Below are 16,203 nucleotides of genomic sequence, written 5' to 3'. Positions count from 1 at the left end.
TCAATTTACGGTCATTCAAAATCATTTTGTCGATTTTATTAATGTTTTCGTCGGTAACAACCTCTTTTGGGCGTCCACTGCGTTCACAGTCTTCGGTGCTCATTTCAGCAAGTCTAAACTTAGCATACCAATCCTTGATGGTTGATTTTCCTGGGGCACTGTCTGGAAACTTGGCATCAAGCCAAGTTTTTGCTTCAACTGTATTTTTTTCCTTCAAACAGCAAAATTTTATCAACACGCGAAATTCCTTTTTATCAATTTTTTTCACAATAACAAATGGTGCTTTACTCAAAATGCTATAATTCACAAACTATAATATAATTTTGATTTAGAGATTTAGGGCTAACTAAAAAAACATATGGATTTAATTCTAGTAGCGCCATCTATGTGTCAGGCGAAGGACTTTTCAATTGACAGGTTATCTACGATATATTAAAAAATTGGAGCTTCCAAATAAATGTAACATTAGTTTTACATCTTTAGATTTACATACAATAAAGACCACAAGAAAGGCGTAACGAGAAATATTTTATTAGGTATTGAAAATCATCAATATTATATTATATCATGTAAATTTCATTTTTTATTTAAAAAACTGCATTCATTTCATTTATCATGTAAGTTCTTTATTCGTTTCCTTATATTACATACATAGAGGCATCAGAAGAAAATAAAAAAGAAGAAAACTAAGGCAACCCATGTTACAACCCCCTCTTGAATATTCTCTCATTATATTATTAATTATATCAATTACTCGATGATTCACTGTATATTATGCAACCTAAACTTTTGTGATAAGATTAGCTGCATTTTTCTATTATTTATTATTGCTTGATATACCTCATGTTATATTTATTTGTGAACTGATATTCTATGTTTGACCATAGGGTAATAAGTATAGTGATTTGTTGCTAATTGTCAGTTTAAAATTGTGTGAAATTATAAAATAATCTTTCAATTTAAACTGGAAGACAATTTTAACATTGCCACATGTTGTTGTAATTATCTTAATAAATCTGCCATTATAACAAATTTGATTGCTCTACATTGAGAAATTATATTTATATATAATTATGTACATAACAAATATTGCTACTCAAAAATGTTTGGTTATAAATAATGGTATTATACTGTGTTTTTTTTTCTATTAATTATTGTATGAAAGGGTGTGAATTTCTTTTCAGAGATAAAATAAAATCAATCGAAATTTTATTTAAAATATAAGTTTTTAAGGAACTAATTTTATTACCAAATTATAATCAAACATTTGAAATAAGGAAGATTATTATATATAAGAAATATTTTGGTGTAATCTTAAGCAATCCAAATAAAACTGTCAAATGTGATTATGGTAAAAAAGCTATTCTGAAAAAGTAACAGCTTAATGTGGGTTTTAAAATGTTGACAGATATGAAGATAGTAACAGCGTTAAATTATTTGAATTTGGCTCAACTAGCCGGTAAGTGTTTAGTCTTGTTATTAGTTGTTCCTGAGACACTCATTAGCCATCGAAGCCTGCTTATTTAACGCCGTTGGCTGAATTTTTATGCAGACATGTCAGGCTAGTGTTACTCTAATGATCTACAAATAATCGAAGTACCAAAAAATTGTCAAGTCATTGTTCTGTAAAATTTTGTTAATTGAATATGCTGCAGCAATAATTTTAATTAAACGGATTTCTACAAATAATGTAAGTTTCATAATTTTGAATAAAACATTATTAATATTCATATAATGCTAATAGATGCGTCATCTTGTCAACCATTACACCATATAAAACATTACAAATATATCTATTTTAATTTAGTAAAAAATGAACAAATATTGTTAATAATATAAGGTCATTAGCTTTTATAAAGTTATCATTCATCATATTAACTTAATTATATAAATAATAAGCAAGATAGTGTTATGAAATTACATTACTTAAAGTCTCATCATTTCAATATTTACATAATATATTTCAACATTTATTTTTAATAATTTCACGAGATAGTTACGTGATTAAGATACTGTAGTATATATTTGAATAACGATTCCAACAATATTTTCGCAAATAGCAAATTATAATAATATAATATACGTTTAGAGCTATGGAATGGAATAATTTAACCAACATCAACAATTTAGATATACAAAAAGTATTGTAAGAGCGAGAACATCTAACTTATGGTATACCTGTATTTCCAAAAAAAAACTTCATAATTACTAAAGTAAATTTCTTTTATAAATATTTTGTTCCGTATCTACAAACATTTCAATGTTACGATTCGGTTCAACGTGACTTATGCGTCATCTCAGCTGGTTCCCGATTAAGGATAACGAGGGCAAATCCCAGGTACGAACCCTTTTGGCGTTAAAGCATGAGATCGACAAACCACTTTTGTTATTTTTAAAAACTTCAAAGTTGTAGAAACTTAACCTGGCTGTGCACTCTAACGAAAGTTAAGTGTAGACCTGACAAAATATTGATCTATTTCAATATTTAAAGAGCATATTTATGTTCTACTCTTAAATATTAATATGTACCATTATTTTTGCAAAATTTTTAAATTCATTACGGGAAAGAAAAGATATTTAAAAATTAAACTTTTAAAATAATAACTAGACCTAGGTGTTACAGAGTAGTGATAGTTTTACTTCTTTATTGGCTGCGATAGGTACTTCATGATTTTAAAAATCATAAAAATAAAACACATCATGTTTTTATATAGCTTGAAAGAAAATTCTCCAAATTACCGAATGCTTTTCGATGTTCTTTTTTTGTTACATTAAATACTTCTTTAGAATTTCTTCATTCAGAATTACATCCATAATTAATCATCGATACACATAAGTTTAAGCTTTCAGTGATATAATCTTTCATTCAGGGTAATAATTTTTAACAGTAAAGTTTGCAAAAATTTTATATTTATTTAAATTAAATGATTTCGCGATTTAATGAAAATATGAATTTTTACATTTAGGTCGATATTAATAATTTATCCAATACTATTTAAGTGGAAAAAGCAGCAAATCGCCATGCTAATTTTAATAACAATCAAAGCAAATTACGTCACTGTTCACTGAAAAATGATATCATCATCAATCCGTAGCTTGGGGGAAAGTGCCTACTTCTCAATCAATACTCGCCTCTTTGGTGCCGCAGAAAGTCTCGCCATAATTGGTGATCAGTTACAACCTTTCTGACCTCACACAATGTTAGCTCCTATTTTTCAAATCGCTTCTATAATCTTTATCCATGTCTTGTTCAGAGCCACTCGCTATCGTTTCCTTTCATTCGACAGATATGTGCTAACTATGCATGTCTGGATTTGTTTCTTAACCTCAACATTATGGCATCTTAGAAACCTTATTTCGTGCTTTAAAGTGAAATCTTGGATAACTTCGTAGATCCATTTGATATCGATGTCATCGTACATTTCTCCGATAATTACGTAACGATAAACGTCAATAATTAATCGAAGAAGTTTGTTGTGGCAGCCTTGGATTACTAGTCGGTTTGATATTTTTAGTCTAAATAGGCTTCCAAAATTCCAAATTGGCTAATAAACCAATCTCTTTAATCTTAAGTTAATTTGGGAGTATCTGTCAACTCACCAATAGAGTTCTTTGATTTTGAATCTAATCTGCTCTGGTTTCTGTTTAACGTGTTAGCATTATTGTGTGCAACACATTCTGTCGTGTTTCTGATTTTATATTTTTGGTTTATTCCGCATCTTTAGAGGAAAAAAGCCATTTTCATAATGAAATGTAAAGTAAAAGTTGCGAATCCTTCAAAATCAATTCACAATTTCAGTATTTTTTGTTGGAGTGTTTCACAGTATCACGAATATATTTTTTGTAATTTTAATATTAGATGACCCGGTGAACTTAGTATCAACTTTCTCCTACAGTAGCAAAAGCCACCTCGAGAATTAAGCCTGCTCACCGGTAGGTGTTTTGTCAGGTCTGATAACGATACTGTCAGATGGCATCCGATCCAATGACATTTTAAATGTTTGGACTAAATCGTTGTTCTAATGAAGAAACAAATGTAGTTCCTGCACGATAGTTCGATTCACTGTTATATTGTGAACACAATGCCTATCAATTTCCGCATTCTGATTGACCATAAAATAAATTTGTAAGAATTGATCATCTGCATCTGGTAGTGGTAACAGCGCCCCTAGTGGGTGATAAATTTGTCTTTGTTTGATATCTACAATCATTACGTTACCAAAAATCTTTTGTCCTGTACAATATGCGTTGCGTCAAAAGACGTCATTTGGAAATGTTGGCCAAAAAAGTGGTTAGAATCATTTATCATCCCAGAAATCATCCCACAATGAGCGTATTAGATTGTGATAACTGTGGGGCCAATTGTGGCAATTTTACTTTTCCATTATCAACATAACCCAATAGATTCACCCTTGTATTTGAATGCTTTACAATATTGCCAAACAATTGTAATTTCCCCAATTTTAACTGGTTTTGGCATCATAGTTGTAATCTATTTACGAATTGTATAGAAACGCTGCTCGCTCCTGGATCGGAGGATCACTTCGTCTGTGAAACGTCCTAATTTCACTGTATTTTGCTCGCTGTTGTGTTTGATGTTCACGGACTCGTTACATTCTAAGCCTATCTGAAGTGGATAGAATGAAATGCTATCCCTATCCCATTCACTCTTAAACGCAATTGTGACAAACCAATACGACTATTATCATTTTATGTCGCACATTTAATTGACTTCGACAACCTAAGTCATATCATCTTCTCCTTAGAATTATTAACAATAAAAGTAAAGAAATTTCTCACTCACTAAATTTGTGACTAAACAATAACAAATGTGAAATAAATTTGCAAAATATGCTTTACCGTAAACAGTCACTACATATTTCAACTCTATTTCTGGTCAATGTTTACTCGAATGCAAATAGAATACGATTCAAAAGTACGATTAGCACATATTTGTATCATATTTGAAAGATATGTCATTATTTTTCACTTTATCGAATATATCGGTACCTATCAAAAAATATCTGCATGAAATTCTGTGAAATATATATAATGATAAAGTACTAAAAAGTCAGTGCCGAGAAATTATCTTCAATGTTTAACACGTCATATCTTCTAACCGCAGTTTGATAATAGTGGCCGGTAGTTTTAATTGGCATTCAACATTTTTACTCTCAAAATAATTTCCGGAAGGCACCCATAAATATTTCACAACCAACAAAAATACCGACTTTGTAACAATGACATCTTGTATGGGTTAACAAAATTGTCATTTTTATTGTAAAAAATTAATTTTAACATTATAAACCTTCCCTGGACTTCCACAAATATTTTAATACCAAAATTAGCCAAATCGGTTTAGCCGTTCTCGAGTTTTAGCGAGACTAACGAACAACAATTAATTTTTGTCTATAAAGAAAATTACTTATCAAGACAATTAAATCAGGTATTTTTATTTATGCGTTAAAAAAATATATAACAACTTATACAGGAAATGGGCATGGTTAATTTCGTCTCAAAATATATGGTCGCATTTTTAACGGTTGGTTCTTTTATTTCAGATAGTACCAAACACCCCGATGCACCCCAAAAGGGACCGACGCCACCAAACGGCATGAACCATCGTCACCGTCGCACGATGACGCTTCGTCCCCCTCTCGCCCGTCTGCCTGTTCCCCCACTACCGCCCCCACCACACCGTCTCGTCAACATGGCCGTAGACGATCGTCGCTCAGCTGTTGCGCGACCCATCGACCGGCAGTCGGCTGAGTATGGCGAAGAGCGTTTCAGTGTAGAGCGTACGATCGGCAGCATCACCAGGTGCTTGGACGAAAGATGCCATCGGAAAACCGAGGGCCGTTTCACAGTGACGACCATGCGAGATCGCGCGGTGACCTCCGACGTCAGTGACGTGCAGTGTTGTTTTGACCAAGACGGAATTATCGTTGATAATAAGGATGCGGTGGTGAATCGGCGATTGTGCGAACCGAAACCTGTCTGTGATTGTTTATTGAAAGACTGTCGAGTAGCTTGTAGTTGTTTAGCCTTAATCATCAGTAAATTTTTATCGTGCCTAAATTACTTGATCCGTTTCAAGAGACGGCGGGATATAGTTGGTATCGTTATGTTCTTCACCGCGGCTCTGGTGGTCGGTGGTGTGGACGCGTTCGCCAACGAATTCGACAAGACCGAGGATTTTCTGGATAGGATTAACGAGCAGAGTATCGCAGCGGTGTTCAACAAGGTAGCTTACGGGAGCACAACCAAAAGGAGCATACCGGACAACTCGTATCCGGTGACCACATTGGCTACGCCGCTGTTGACCACCTACAGGTAAGACGATGGAGCGTAGCGCTTCGGAACCGGAGGAACAAAAAAAAACGGTCAAAGAACGGGCCCAAACGGTCGCTTGTGAAAATGTCTGAGCCAACTCGAAACTAAAAAGGAACGCGGCCTATCGATTGATAGTCCGATATCTTCTTGAATATAATATAATACTATTTTGAACTATGGAATTAACATATATTGATACAAGTAAAATATCCTACAAAATATCTAATAATAATATCTCAGATATATAATTAAAATATTTTTTTAAACAATTTATCAATTTTACCTTTATATTTAGAGATTTCAGAAGGAATAACAATTGAAATAATGATTGAATATAAATTAGAGCTTGAACCGAAAACATCTCCGGCTTGTTCTAATAAATAATTGTATTATTTTAATATAAATTCATATAACCTTCATGTTCATTAATTAATAGAAAATTATTTGAGTATTAAAGTAACTATTGTTCGTTAGAAGCTTCTACCTTCCGCCATTTTCCAATCGGCGGTTTTAGAACACATAAGAAGTGGTAACGTATCCTTTACTACAATAAAATTATACATTTTTGGTTAGAGATTATTAAACATAAAACACACTTATACACCACTTTTACTGTATTTAATTTGTTCACTGTAATCAAAATATATTGTCTATATTCCCAATTAGACCCTACAGCGCCATCTTTTGAGTCCGTGTAGGATCCAAAAGAACTTCCTAGGCCGTGTTATATTGTTATTCGTTTCTGAAATACTTTTAAGTATTATTCAATAATGATTCAATATCTAATAAGATACGATTAAGTATCTTCAGTATTTTGGTGCAAGATGTTTTGGTTTCAAAACTACTTATTTTCACAATAGCAAAGCTCTTTTAATAACTCAGTTTGCATTAGAGATGTATCAAATTGTACCAATTTGCTTAACCGCATAAAGTAAATATAAATAATATGAACATTACCGCGTAGTGTATTAGATATATGAAATTAATTACGTTAATTTCGTATCGTACAGTAAATTCCCCCTTTTTAAGACTCACTGCGCCATCTTGTATACGTTTCACGCAACATGAGGATGAGCGATTTTACGAAATCAACCCAGTAAAACTACTTTTAAAAAAGCTATAATTTACACTGTATTGTACAGGTGTGGTAAAATAGACCCGCGATACTGGATTATAGGATTATAAAAATTAATTATAATATCTCCTATTTTACTAACAAGTTTTTACTTAATATTGTATCTTCTAAATGTGTTTTAGCTTTGATTAATTAGGCTTATTACAGAACTGAGACCTGGAATATTTATATGGTATTAGTTTTATGCAAAAATAGTAGATTTTAATCCGTCATACTTAAAATTTGAAATCATCATCTGTTTGAATATAACTTATATTATTAAATAGTTAATCCTGGATATAATCGTAAATTTAAAGATTTGTTTTATTTAAAATGCCAAAACATATATATCTGATCAATAATTTCGTCGTTTTTTAATTATGGGAATTAAGGATATTTTAATAATTAATTTAAATAATTAAATCGAAGTGTATTTTCGGTGATATCACCCTATTAAAATGTAGATAAATAATTTTGGCTTGTATAATGTATTCAGAATTTCCATTCCGGGTTATTTTGATTATTTCTCCCTTATGTATAAGCAAGTAGAAAAGGGTTTATTACTCCGCGTTGTTGGGCGATCGCTTTTGCATTTGCCACAAATCATCATCAAGCTACGGCTCCCAACTAATTACGGCTCCCCTTCATAAGAGGGGGAATCTTAAAATTACACACAATATAGATGCAATACCAGTCTCAAGAGTAAAGTAAATTCATGCATCCGTTTTTTCCTTGGGCAATATTCGCAGGGAATATTGTAATGAATAAATTATATCTTGTTTTTTGTTTAATGTGTTTAATTTTCTATATTCTAATAGTCTTCAATTCCATAATATAACAGTAGGACTAGGTTTTATTCTGGTACCTGGTACTCCGACATGTCAGCGTGTTTAGTAATAGATAGAATTAGTAAATATAAGCAGTGATAATATTATTTATGTAGCTCATATAGTGTAGATAATGCCAGGATTTATCAGAACTGTATTCATGAATGTATTTATTTTTATTTGCAGACTATTGTCCATATTTTAGCTCACTTTTGCTAAATTAATTAAAAAACGATTCAATGGATAAGATTTTTGAATCTGCAAAATATCTTCATAAAAATGGTCTTGTATTTTATGTTTTTATCATAGATTGGAATAGTGCTTTAGACGTATTTAAATTTAAACATTTGTTCATGTTGCAAAAGAATTAACCTTTAATTACGTATTTAAATTATTGTAAAAGGGATTTTGTTAGTTTTTAATTCGAAACATTTAGAACTAACGAACTTTTCTGGAAAATTATTCATAAAAAACTAAAAGTATAGTTCATGTAATTAGTTCCAACAGTATTTGATGAAACATCATCAGCATACAGTAATCTTCACCAATTCCACTCACATTTTTGCCATAATGACTGTAGTAGGGCTGCTTCCCATGAATGTGTTTACACATTATATCTTCGGTATTAATTTCAGAGCTTTTTATTCGTATCAGGATTGCTCACAGTGTTATCTTCCGCCATTTTTAATCGCCGGCTTTAGAACTCCTAAGAAGTTACCATTAGCGTATCTTTTACTACAATAAAATTAAAATTTCGGTTACAGTTTATTAAACATAGCCGTGTTACGTTGTTATTCGTGTTTGAAATACTTCTTTTAAGCATTATTCATTAATACATCTTTAGTATTTTGTTGTAAGATTTCAAGACTACGTACTTTCATAATAGCAAAGCTTTTTTAATAATCTCATTTTAATTAAAGATGTATCAAATTATACCATTTTGCTTAACCATATAAAGTAAATATATGTAATATAAACATTACGCCATGTTTTATACGTTTGACGAAATATGACGATGAGCTATTTCACAAAATCAACCCAGTAAAACTACTTTTAAAAAAGCTATAATTCATTACATGTGTACAGGTGTGATAAAATAGGCCGGCGATACTGGATTGTAGGATTATGAAAATTAATTATAATATCTCCTATTTAATATAAAACTACGTTATAGTACTCAGTGTTTTCATATTATTTAACAGGAATAAACTTTTTGTTTCTTAGCGATCTACAGAATTTGTGTTACTAAATTATAATATTTTACTTATACTTTATACGTTACACTCGTATTGCCTACTGCTAATTTTCTCTGTTAAGTAATGAATAATTATATAAATTAACTGAGGAATAATGCAAACATAGAATTAACAAAAAATACCACCTAACCACTATTTTCATCAACAACCGATGGCACTGGAATGGTAGGCAGGAGTACAGGAAATTTGGAAATATTTGAGAATGCGCAAGAGTATAGCTTTTCTATAGTATAAATACTTTTAGTATATTAAGTTATAGTTTTAGTGAGTAATATCAATACGTTTCAATTATTTTGATGCTTTTTATAAAATAAGACTTCTTTCGTTTATTATATAAATCCAGTATTTGCCAAGAAATACAAAACCAGATAGGGTGAATTATTACGACCAAATCGAATCGAAACTTTTTTCGGTCCATGCACGTGGCAAACGGATCAATGCCGACGGCTCAAAAGTTCCACCAACCTTCGATATTGACAAAATTGAAAACAAAGTTTTAATCGACATTCTACTCTCGGCAATACTTTCGTCGGTATCGGGTGAAATTTCTGATTTCGCTAGGGCCAATTGTTTACCTCGGAATATTTCGGAATCGCTGACCATCAAATCGCATTAAAAACTTTTGTATTTTAATTACTCGACTCAACCGGTAGAAAAAAAGGAAGCGATTTGTTTACTTTGCGAGTTTGATTGATCATCGGTATTCGTTCGATTTACATCACAAATCCCTTAATTATCGGAGTCCCTGTAAGTTGATTAAAAAGTTGTTTTGTCAGTCTTCGGTCTTAATAATTACATTCACGAATGTAATTATTGAGTTTTTTTTTATTAGCCTTCAACGTTGCCCGTTTTGTTTGTTCCTTTGTCAGTTCTGTTTCATTTTTCGAAATTTTTATTTCGGCAAACTTGACCTATATTTGAAAAACGTTGTATGGAGCAAAGTTTCAAAGTTTTCTTGAGTGAAATATTATCTCTTTATTGATATCAACTTAACACCGTTTTATTGATAATTAATCCAAGTTAACTATACAAGTATAACCATATATTATAATAAACCACTGAGTAGTGTAGTTTAATAAAACTTTCAGGAATTATGCATATTCAATTCAATATCTACATTTCTAATATACCTAAAGTTGAAATAATAAAATCCGCGCTTTGTATCAATCATCCATATATATACGCCTGAAAATCCAAGAGCAGCAAAACATAGTAATCAAGTAGGTCAAAATTTGGAAACTGTAAATTAAACCACAAAAAAATGGCGATAATTTCCCAGCGAAGAAATCAATTTACTTGAAAAATGTCCTATTCCGTAGCTCCAAAATGTTGCATAACTTACTTCGCTTCAACTGCCATGTAAGTAGGCTAGTCAGATCAAATCTAGTAAGCCACTTCGAAGGGTTATGGTGTATAAAGAGCAATGTTCTCTTTCAGATAATCTTTTGGGTTTCTTAACACCATCCCAATTCCAACCAATAAATTATATACTGCAAAGCCGAATAACAAGACTTAAAAATTTCCGAACTTGTTTTGATTATAATACATATTTTTCGGCCCAATAGATCCTCATTACTCAAATTTTGAGGAACATCCAGTACTTATTTTGGATGTTATATCTTAAATGTTTGCGATTTTTTAATATTCTTTCCTACTTTTTCAATATTATCTTTGTTTAGGCAGGTTTTAGGTTTTATTTTTTATTAGCGTTGAGCACTCAGAAATTTGTAATTGTAACTTTATCATATGTATTATTTTATACATATGTTATGCGATGGGAATTTTAATGTAGAGTAATACACTAATAAAAATTAAATATACTTATAGTCTTATCAAAATTTCGATAATGTAACTAATTTATTGATATAACATTAACATTATCAGAAAATGAGTATACCGCCATTATTTTTTGATTGATTTTGTAGTTTTTCTGCATTGTCTTTATCAATAATTTAAATACACCTACCTTGTACCAACAGTAGGACTAGGCATTGTACTGTGCATTGTACCTGGTGTATACTCCGACATATCAGCCTATTGGTAGTAGATTGAATCAATATGTAATAAGCACTGATATGATTTATGTAATAGATATTATATAATTTAGTTCATGCGTGGCTTTATTTGAACTATATTCATTTTTATTTATAGATTATTGTCCATATTTTAGCTCACCATCTGCTAAATTCATTAAAAAACAATTATATCTTAATAAAAATGTTCCGGTTTTTTTAAAATTATTTATCAGCGATTGGAATAGTGCGTTAGATCTATTTAAACTTTTTTAGTTTATCATGGATTTTGTAATATCAACTTTATCATATGTCAAAACAACTTTGCCGCTTTTGTCCCGTATATTGACTACTTTTGTTCAAGTTCCCAGCACGAAAACATAATTTTCAATCAGCAGTAACTTTTTCTATGGTGTCAGTCTGTATGATTTTATGCGTGTTATCGTATCTAATCTAAATATATATTAAATTTTTGTGATTTTTAAAAATTATTTCCTATTTTATTAATATATAAGTCACAACTTTGCTATTTTACATATATTAATGGGAATTTTAATGTCGAAAAATTTCGATGTGTCTAATTTAGCGATATAACATTAACATTATCAGAAAATGAGTTTACCGCCATCATCTTTTCTTAATTTTAATGAAATTTCTCTAGACAAAAACCCTGTAGTGGCGGAGGAATGATAAGTGTCAGTGGTTGATAAATGAGGCGACCTATCGGAAATGACATTTTTTCATGGTACCGTCACATAAATCATGAGATTCCAAGAATCGAGACTAATTTCCACTTCGAGTCGTCCGAAGTAACGTTTCTCTCATTTAGTTTCAATATAACTTCATCGCGTCCGGCACAGATAACATTTACATAGTAAAACCGTGGTTTGAATTAAACTTCGCTCGTGTGACCTCCCGAGAACTACGAGATAATATTTATGTGTGTGTGTATGTACCAGGTAGTTGGTACGGAGGCCCCGAAAACACGAAACCGAATATACACGGCCATCAACAAAGCCGATGTTATCTCCCAGACCAGAATGGCATCATTATTTTTGAAAAACACGCCATCGTTTCCCGAATTGTAGAGTCTCGCCGGAGCAGGTAAAGAGAAAACGTTCTCTGAAAAGGACCAAACATTCTCTCACTTGAGCTTAGGCCCCTTCTCTTTTTTATATTTTCGAAGGGAACATCTGTGCGCTCGCCACCCCTCGTCACCATCGACAGAAGAAAGAATTCCGTAGATACATATTGCCCGAAAAGAATATGAGTATACGAGGGAGACTAAATAGTTCTAGATTCTTTGTTCCTACTTAACAAAAGTTCTTACACCCTGTTGGCCCATTAAAATATTTAAGTCGCCGGCTGTAGTCTTCGGTATAAATATATCTTTTCAGTATTTACTCAGTGTTTATTTCCGCTATATATGAAAATTTGATATTTGCTGATATATCTCGTGAGTGTAACGAGTAAACAATTAATTGGAAAGGACTTTTTAGCTGGCAGCCATTCTAATGTTGTTGTTATATTGGAAGGCGTTAATAATATATTTTACAAACTATCTATAGCGAAAAACGTGTTTTATCCATTGTCGTGAAAGACCACGCAAAACACTTATTCTACTTAAACAGATTTAAACAGCACTCAACGTTATTATATGTCATATTTTTTAGCTCAATTTTTGTAAAATTAAGTTTTAAATAGGGAACATTTATATATTTTTCTTTTATGTAACTGCTTTACCCGTAAATTTGTTTTGTGGGGAAATCCTAGATGTAAGTTCTAAATGAAAATTTAAAATCAAAAAAGTAAATAATATTTTGGGAAAACTTTATCTTTAATTTAATTCGTGTTTGTCCATTGTGGTGAACATCCATCCTAGTCGTATTAATTGAATAATTATGACTTTATTAATGTCTAAACCAATGACAGACAATATCAGAAGAGTATATAGTAAATAATTTTTTATATAGTTTCTAACATTTTTTCAAGATTTATCATTTCACATTGATCAATTTAGTTCAATTTCTGGGTTGATAATTTTGCTTAGTAGTAATAGTAGGCTCTTAATCATCAATTTATTATTTCTTTTATATCTAATTACCTCATCTAAATTTAAACAGTATTTCGAAGTCGATTTTCAATTCAGTTAAATATCTTCGGCTCTTAATTCCCAAAATGCTTTCTCCCAAGTTAGTCTTAATTACTACTGTGACCCAAAAATTGTAAAACTTTAAAAATAAAGCACAAACGAGTTATTTATTTTTCCAAATTTATTTTGTCTTGTTCCAACTGATTAGTTGGAATTAGGGGATTCCCCGTTGATAAATTAAAAATTCAAAACCGTTACTGAATACAATTGCATTTTTTGTCCCAACGGAGCAAATGCAAATGCAATTAGCAGAATATCTAACGTAACTAAATCCGATGGGTAAGGCGATAATATATTACCTCGACAAAAACACAATTACCTATGATTTTGACCTTTTGATACAAATATTTTTATACAAACGACACATGCAATCTAATAGTCTTGTACCTTGAAAGTTTGACATGATGAACATTACAGTTTTAACACAACATTACAATTTAAGTTTTTTGATAATCAATTATTTGAAAAATAACAAGAAATTTATGTACTTTTTTATATTACCCAGGTATTAATTAAATTTTATATTTACCACTGTACAAGGTCATCGCAACAACCATCTTCAAACCTTATCTTTCCTATGTAAAAAATTATCTGATAAATTTTTACTGGTGATGACAGTGATGAGTTTTATGCTGGGATTTCGACTTTCTCTATGGGTAGATAAACATCTACGGACCCTGGGACCCAGACAAAACCCCAATTTGCACCCGACGAAAGTGGTTATATTTTAGGGTTATTATTTGTACAGAAATATTACCTGTTTCGTAGAAAGTGGCAGACAGACTATTAGTTACAGAGTTTTGATTTGCGACGATAGTTATTTTGCCATAAATTGATAGTTTTTTTTATTTAGTTACTAATGTTATAATTTTAATGAAGCTAAACTAATTTGGATTGTTTTCTTTACAGATATTCGGACGGTACCGAAGAATGGGCGAGAGTTGACGTTAAGAATCGTGAATCTCCTCTTGATAATGATCGTTCCAACGTCGAATTCGAGCAACCGGACTTCGAACCTGAAAATAACCGTAGAGACCTTGATGGTTACGGAGCAGACCTCGAGAAGGACCATGTTCTACCCACGTCAGCACCCGCCGCTGATATTCTGAAGAATAATAACAACAGGCATTACACAAATCCCAACAGGTATCTACACATATATTTTTTCTATATTTATCGATTCGTTGATCATTGGGAACACATAGAGAAAATGGATAATTCGTTTTGCTTTTTTATGGCAGTGAAAGCTGTGCAATATCGACTAAATTTTGTTGCGGTTTTGTTATTATGCTTGTTAATGTATATAATTCACATTTCCTTGCCTTTTTCTATTATTTTTTAGAGAGAAAAAACGTTAACCAACAAACTACCGAAGCAACACTCCAAAAAAAAAACGCCATTATTCATTCTCTAGTTCCTTTGAGTAATCAACATCAATTTTTTCGTAATCTCTTCTTCTGAGGATGTATTTTAAGTATTACAAAGACCAGAAGGTATAATAAAAGCGAATGATTTACCTGGTCCTATAATAGTTAGCTACACAAGATGAGTATATTTTGTAATAACGTGGCGTGTTTTTTTTATTTTCTTTTTACTGCCAATATGCACCTATCATCAGTCGTAATTACAACAATTCTCTTCGGGTCTCTGTCTATATTAACGTTAAATATATATTGAAAAACAGAGTTCTTAGAATAATATTATATCTACACGATTTTAGCAGCGACCTTGTGTCGTCTTTTTGTCCTAAAATTGGAGTATAGATTTAGTTCATATCAATATGATAAAAAATAGTAATAGTAAAACGTATAGTGTTGTTGGTTTTGAATTCCACCCGCTCGGGGGATTAATTTATTACGTGAAGTAACACATGGGCTGAAAAGTCTCGGCCGTAACAAAGAAGACGCGTTTTTTTTCAAAATTGGCTTTATTCATCAACGTAATCTCCATATACCGTCAAACAATAATTCGACCGCCACTTTATCGTTTCAATACCACGTTTGTAGAACGATTTGTCTGTTGTCTCATCAACATAGACCTGTCACCAGTTGCTGTCCATTCAGATGACGATCGTTTTGATTCCGGAGTGAAATGATGGATCTCTGTTCATCCATTGTTACATATCGATGCAAAAATTCCGGTTTGCTACGTTTAGACATGACCAAACACTGCTCAGAATCATCAACAAGTTTTTGGTCTACAGTGAGCAAACGCGGGAACCACTTTGAATAACTTCCTCATAGTCAAATGCTCATAAAATATATAACCAACACATTCTTTTGATATCTCGACCATGCTAGGTGACTCTGTTTTCTATCTTTCAAAACGATTTTGTGGATTTTTTGATATTTTCTGGTGTTACCACCTCATTTGGACGTCTACTGTGTTCTGCATCATTGGTGTCTCTACGACCACGTTTGCAGTCAGTAAACCAATGTTTTATTGTCGTTTCTGATGGAGCAGCAAGTAGTGTCTGTTAGCACAATAACTCACAAATTTATAGCAGAAC

General features: G+C 31.7%; 1 protein-coding gene across 2 annotated transcripts in view; it reads left to right on the top strand.

The window, feature by feature from the left end:
• The window catches only part of LOC143192844 (uncharacterized), a 408,130-nt gene that overhangs the window by 386,295 nt on the left and 5,632 nt on the right, over positions 1-16,203 (top strand). For both annotated transcript variants that reach the window (XM_076398576.1, XM_076398575.1), the window contains 2 exons: positions 5,562-6,333; positions 14,604-14,840. In XM_076398576.1, coding sequence (XP_076254691.1) covers positions 5,615-6,333; positions 14,604-14,840 — 956 coding nt within the window. In that variant the 5' untranslated portion in view covers positions 5,562-5,614. The remainder of the gene's footprint in view (positions 1-5,561; positions 6,334-14,603; positions 14,841-16,203) is intronic.

This window comes from Rhynchophorus ferrugineus, unplaced genomic scaffold (assembly GCF_030347505.1).
Source record: "Rhynchophorus ferrugineus isolate W39M unplaced genomic scaffold, kcgeb_rfMv2 rfM3, whole genome shotgun sequence".
Lineage (NCBI taxonomy): Eukaryota > Metazoa > Arthropoda > Insecta > Coleoptera > Curculionidae > Rhynchophorus > Rhynchophorus ferrugineus.
This window is presented reverse-complemented; position numbering and strand designations above follow the sequence as displayed.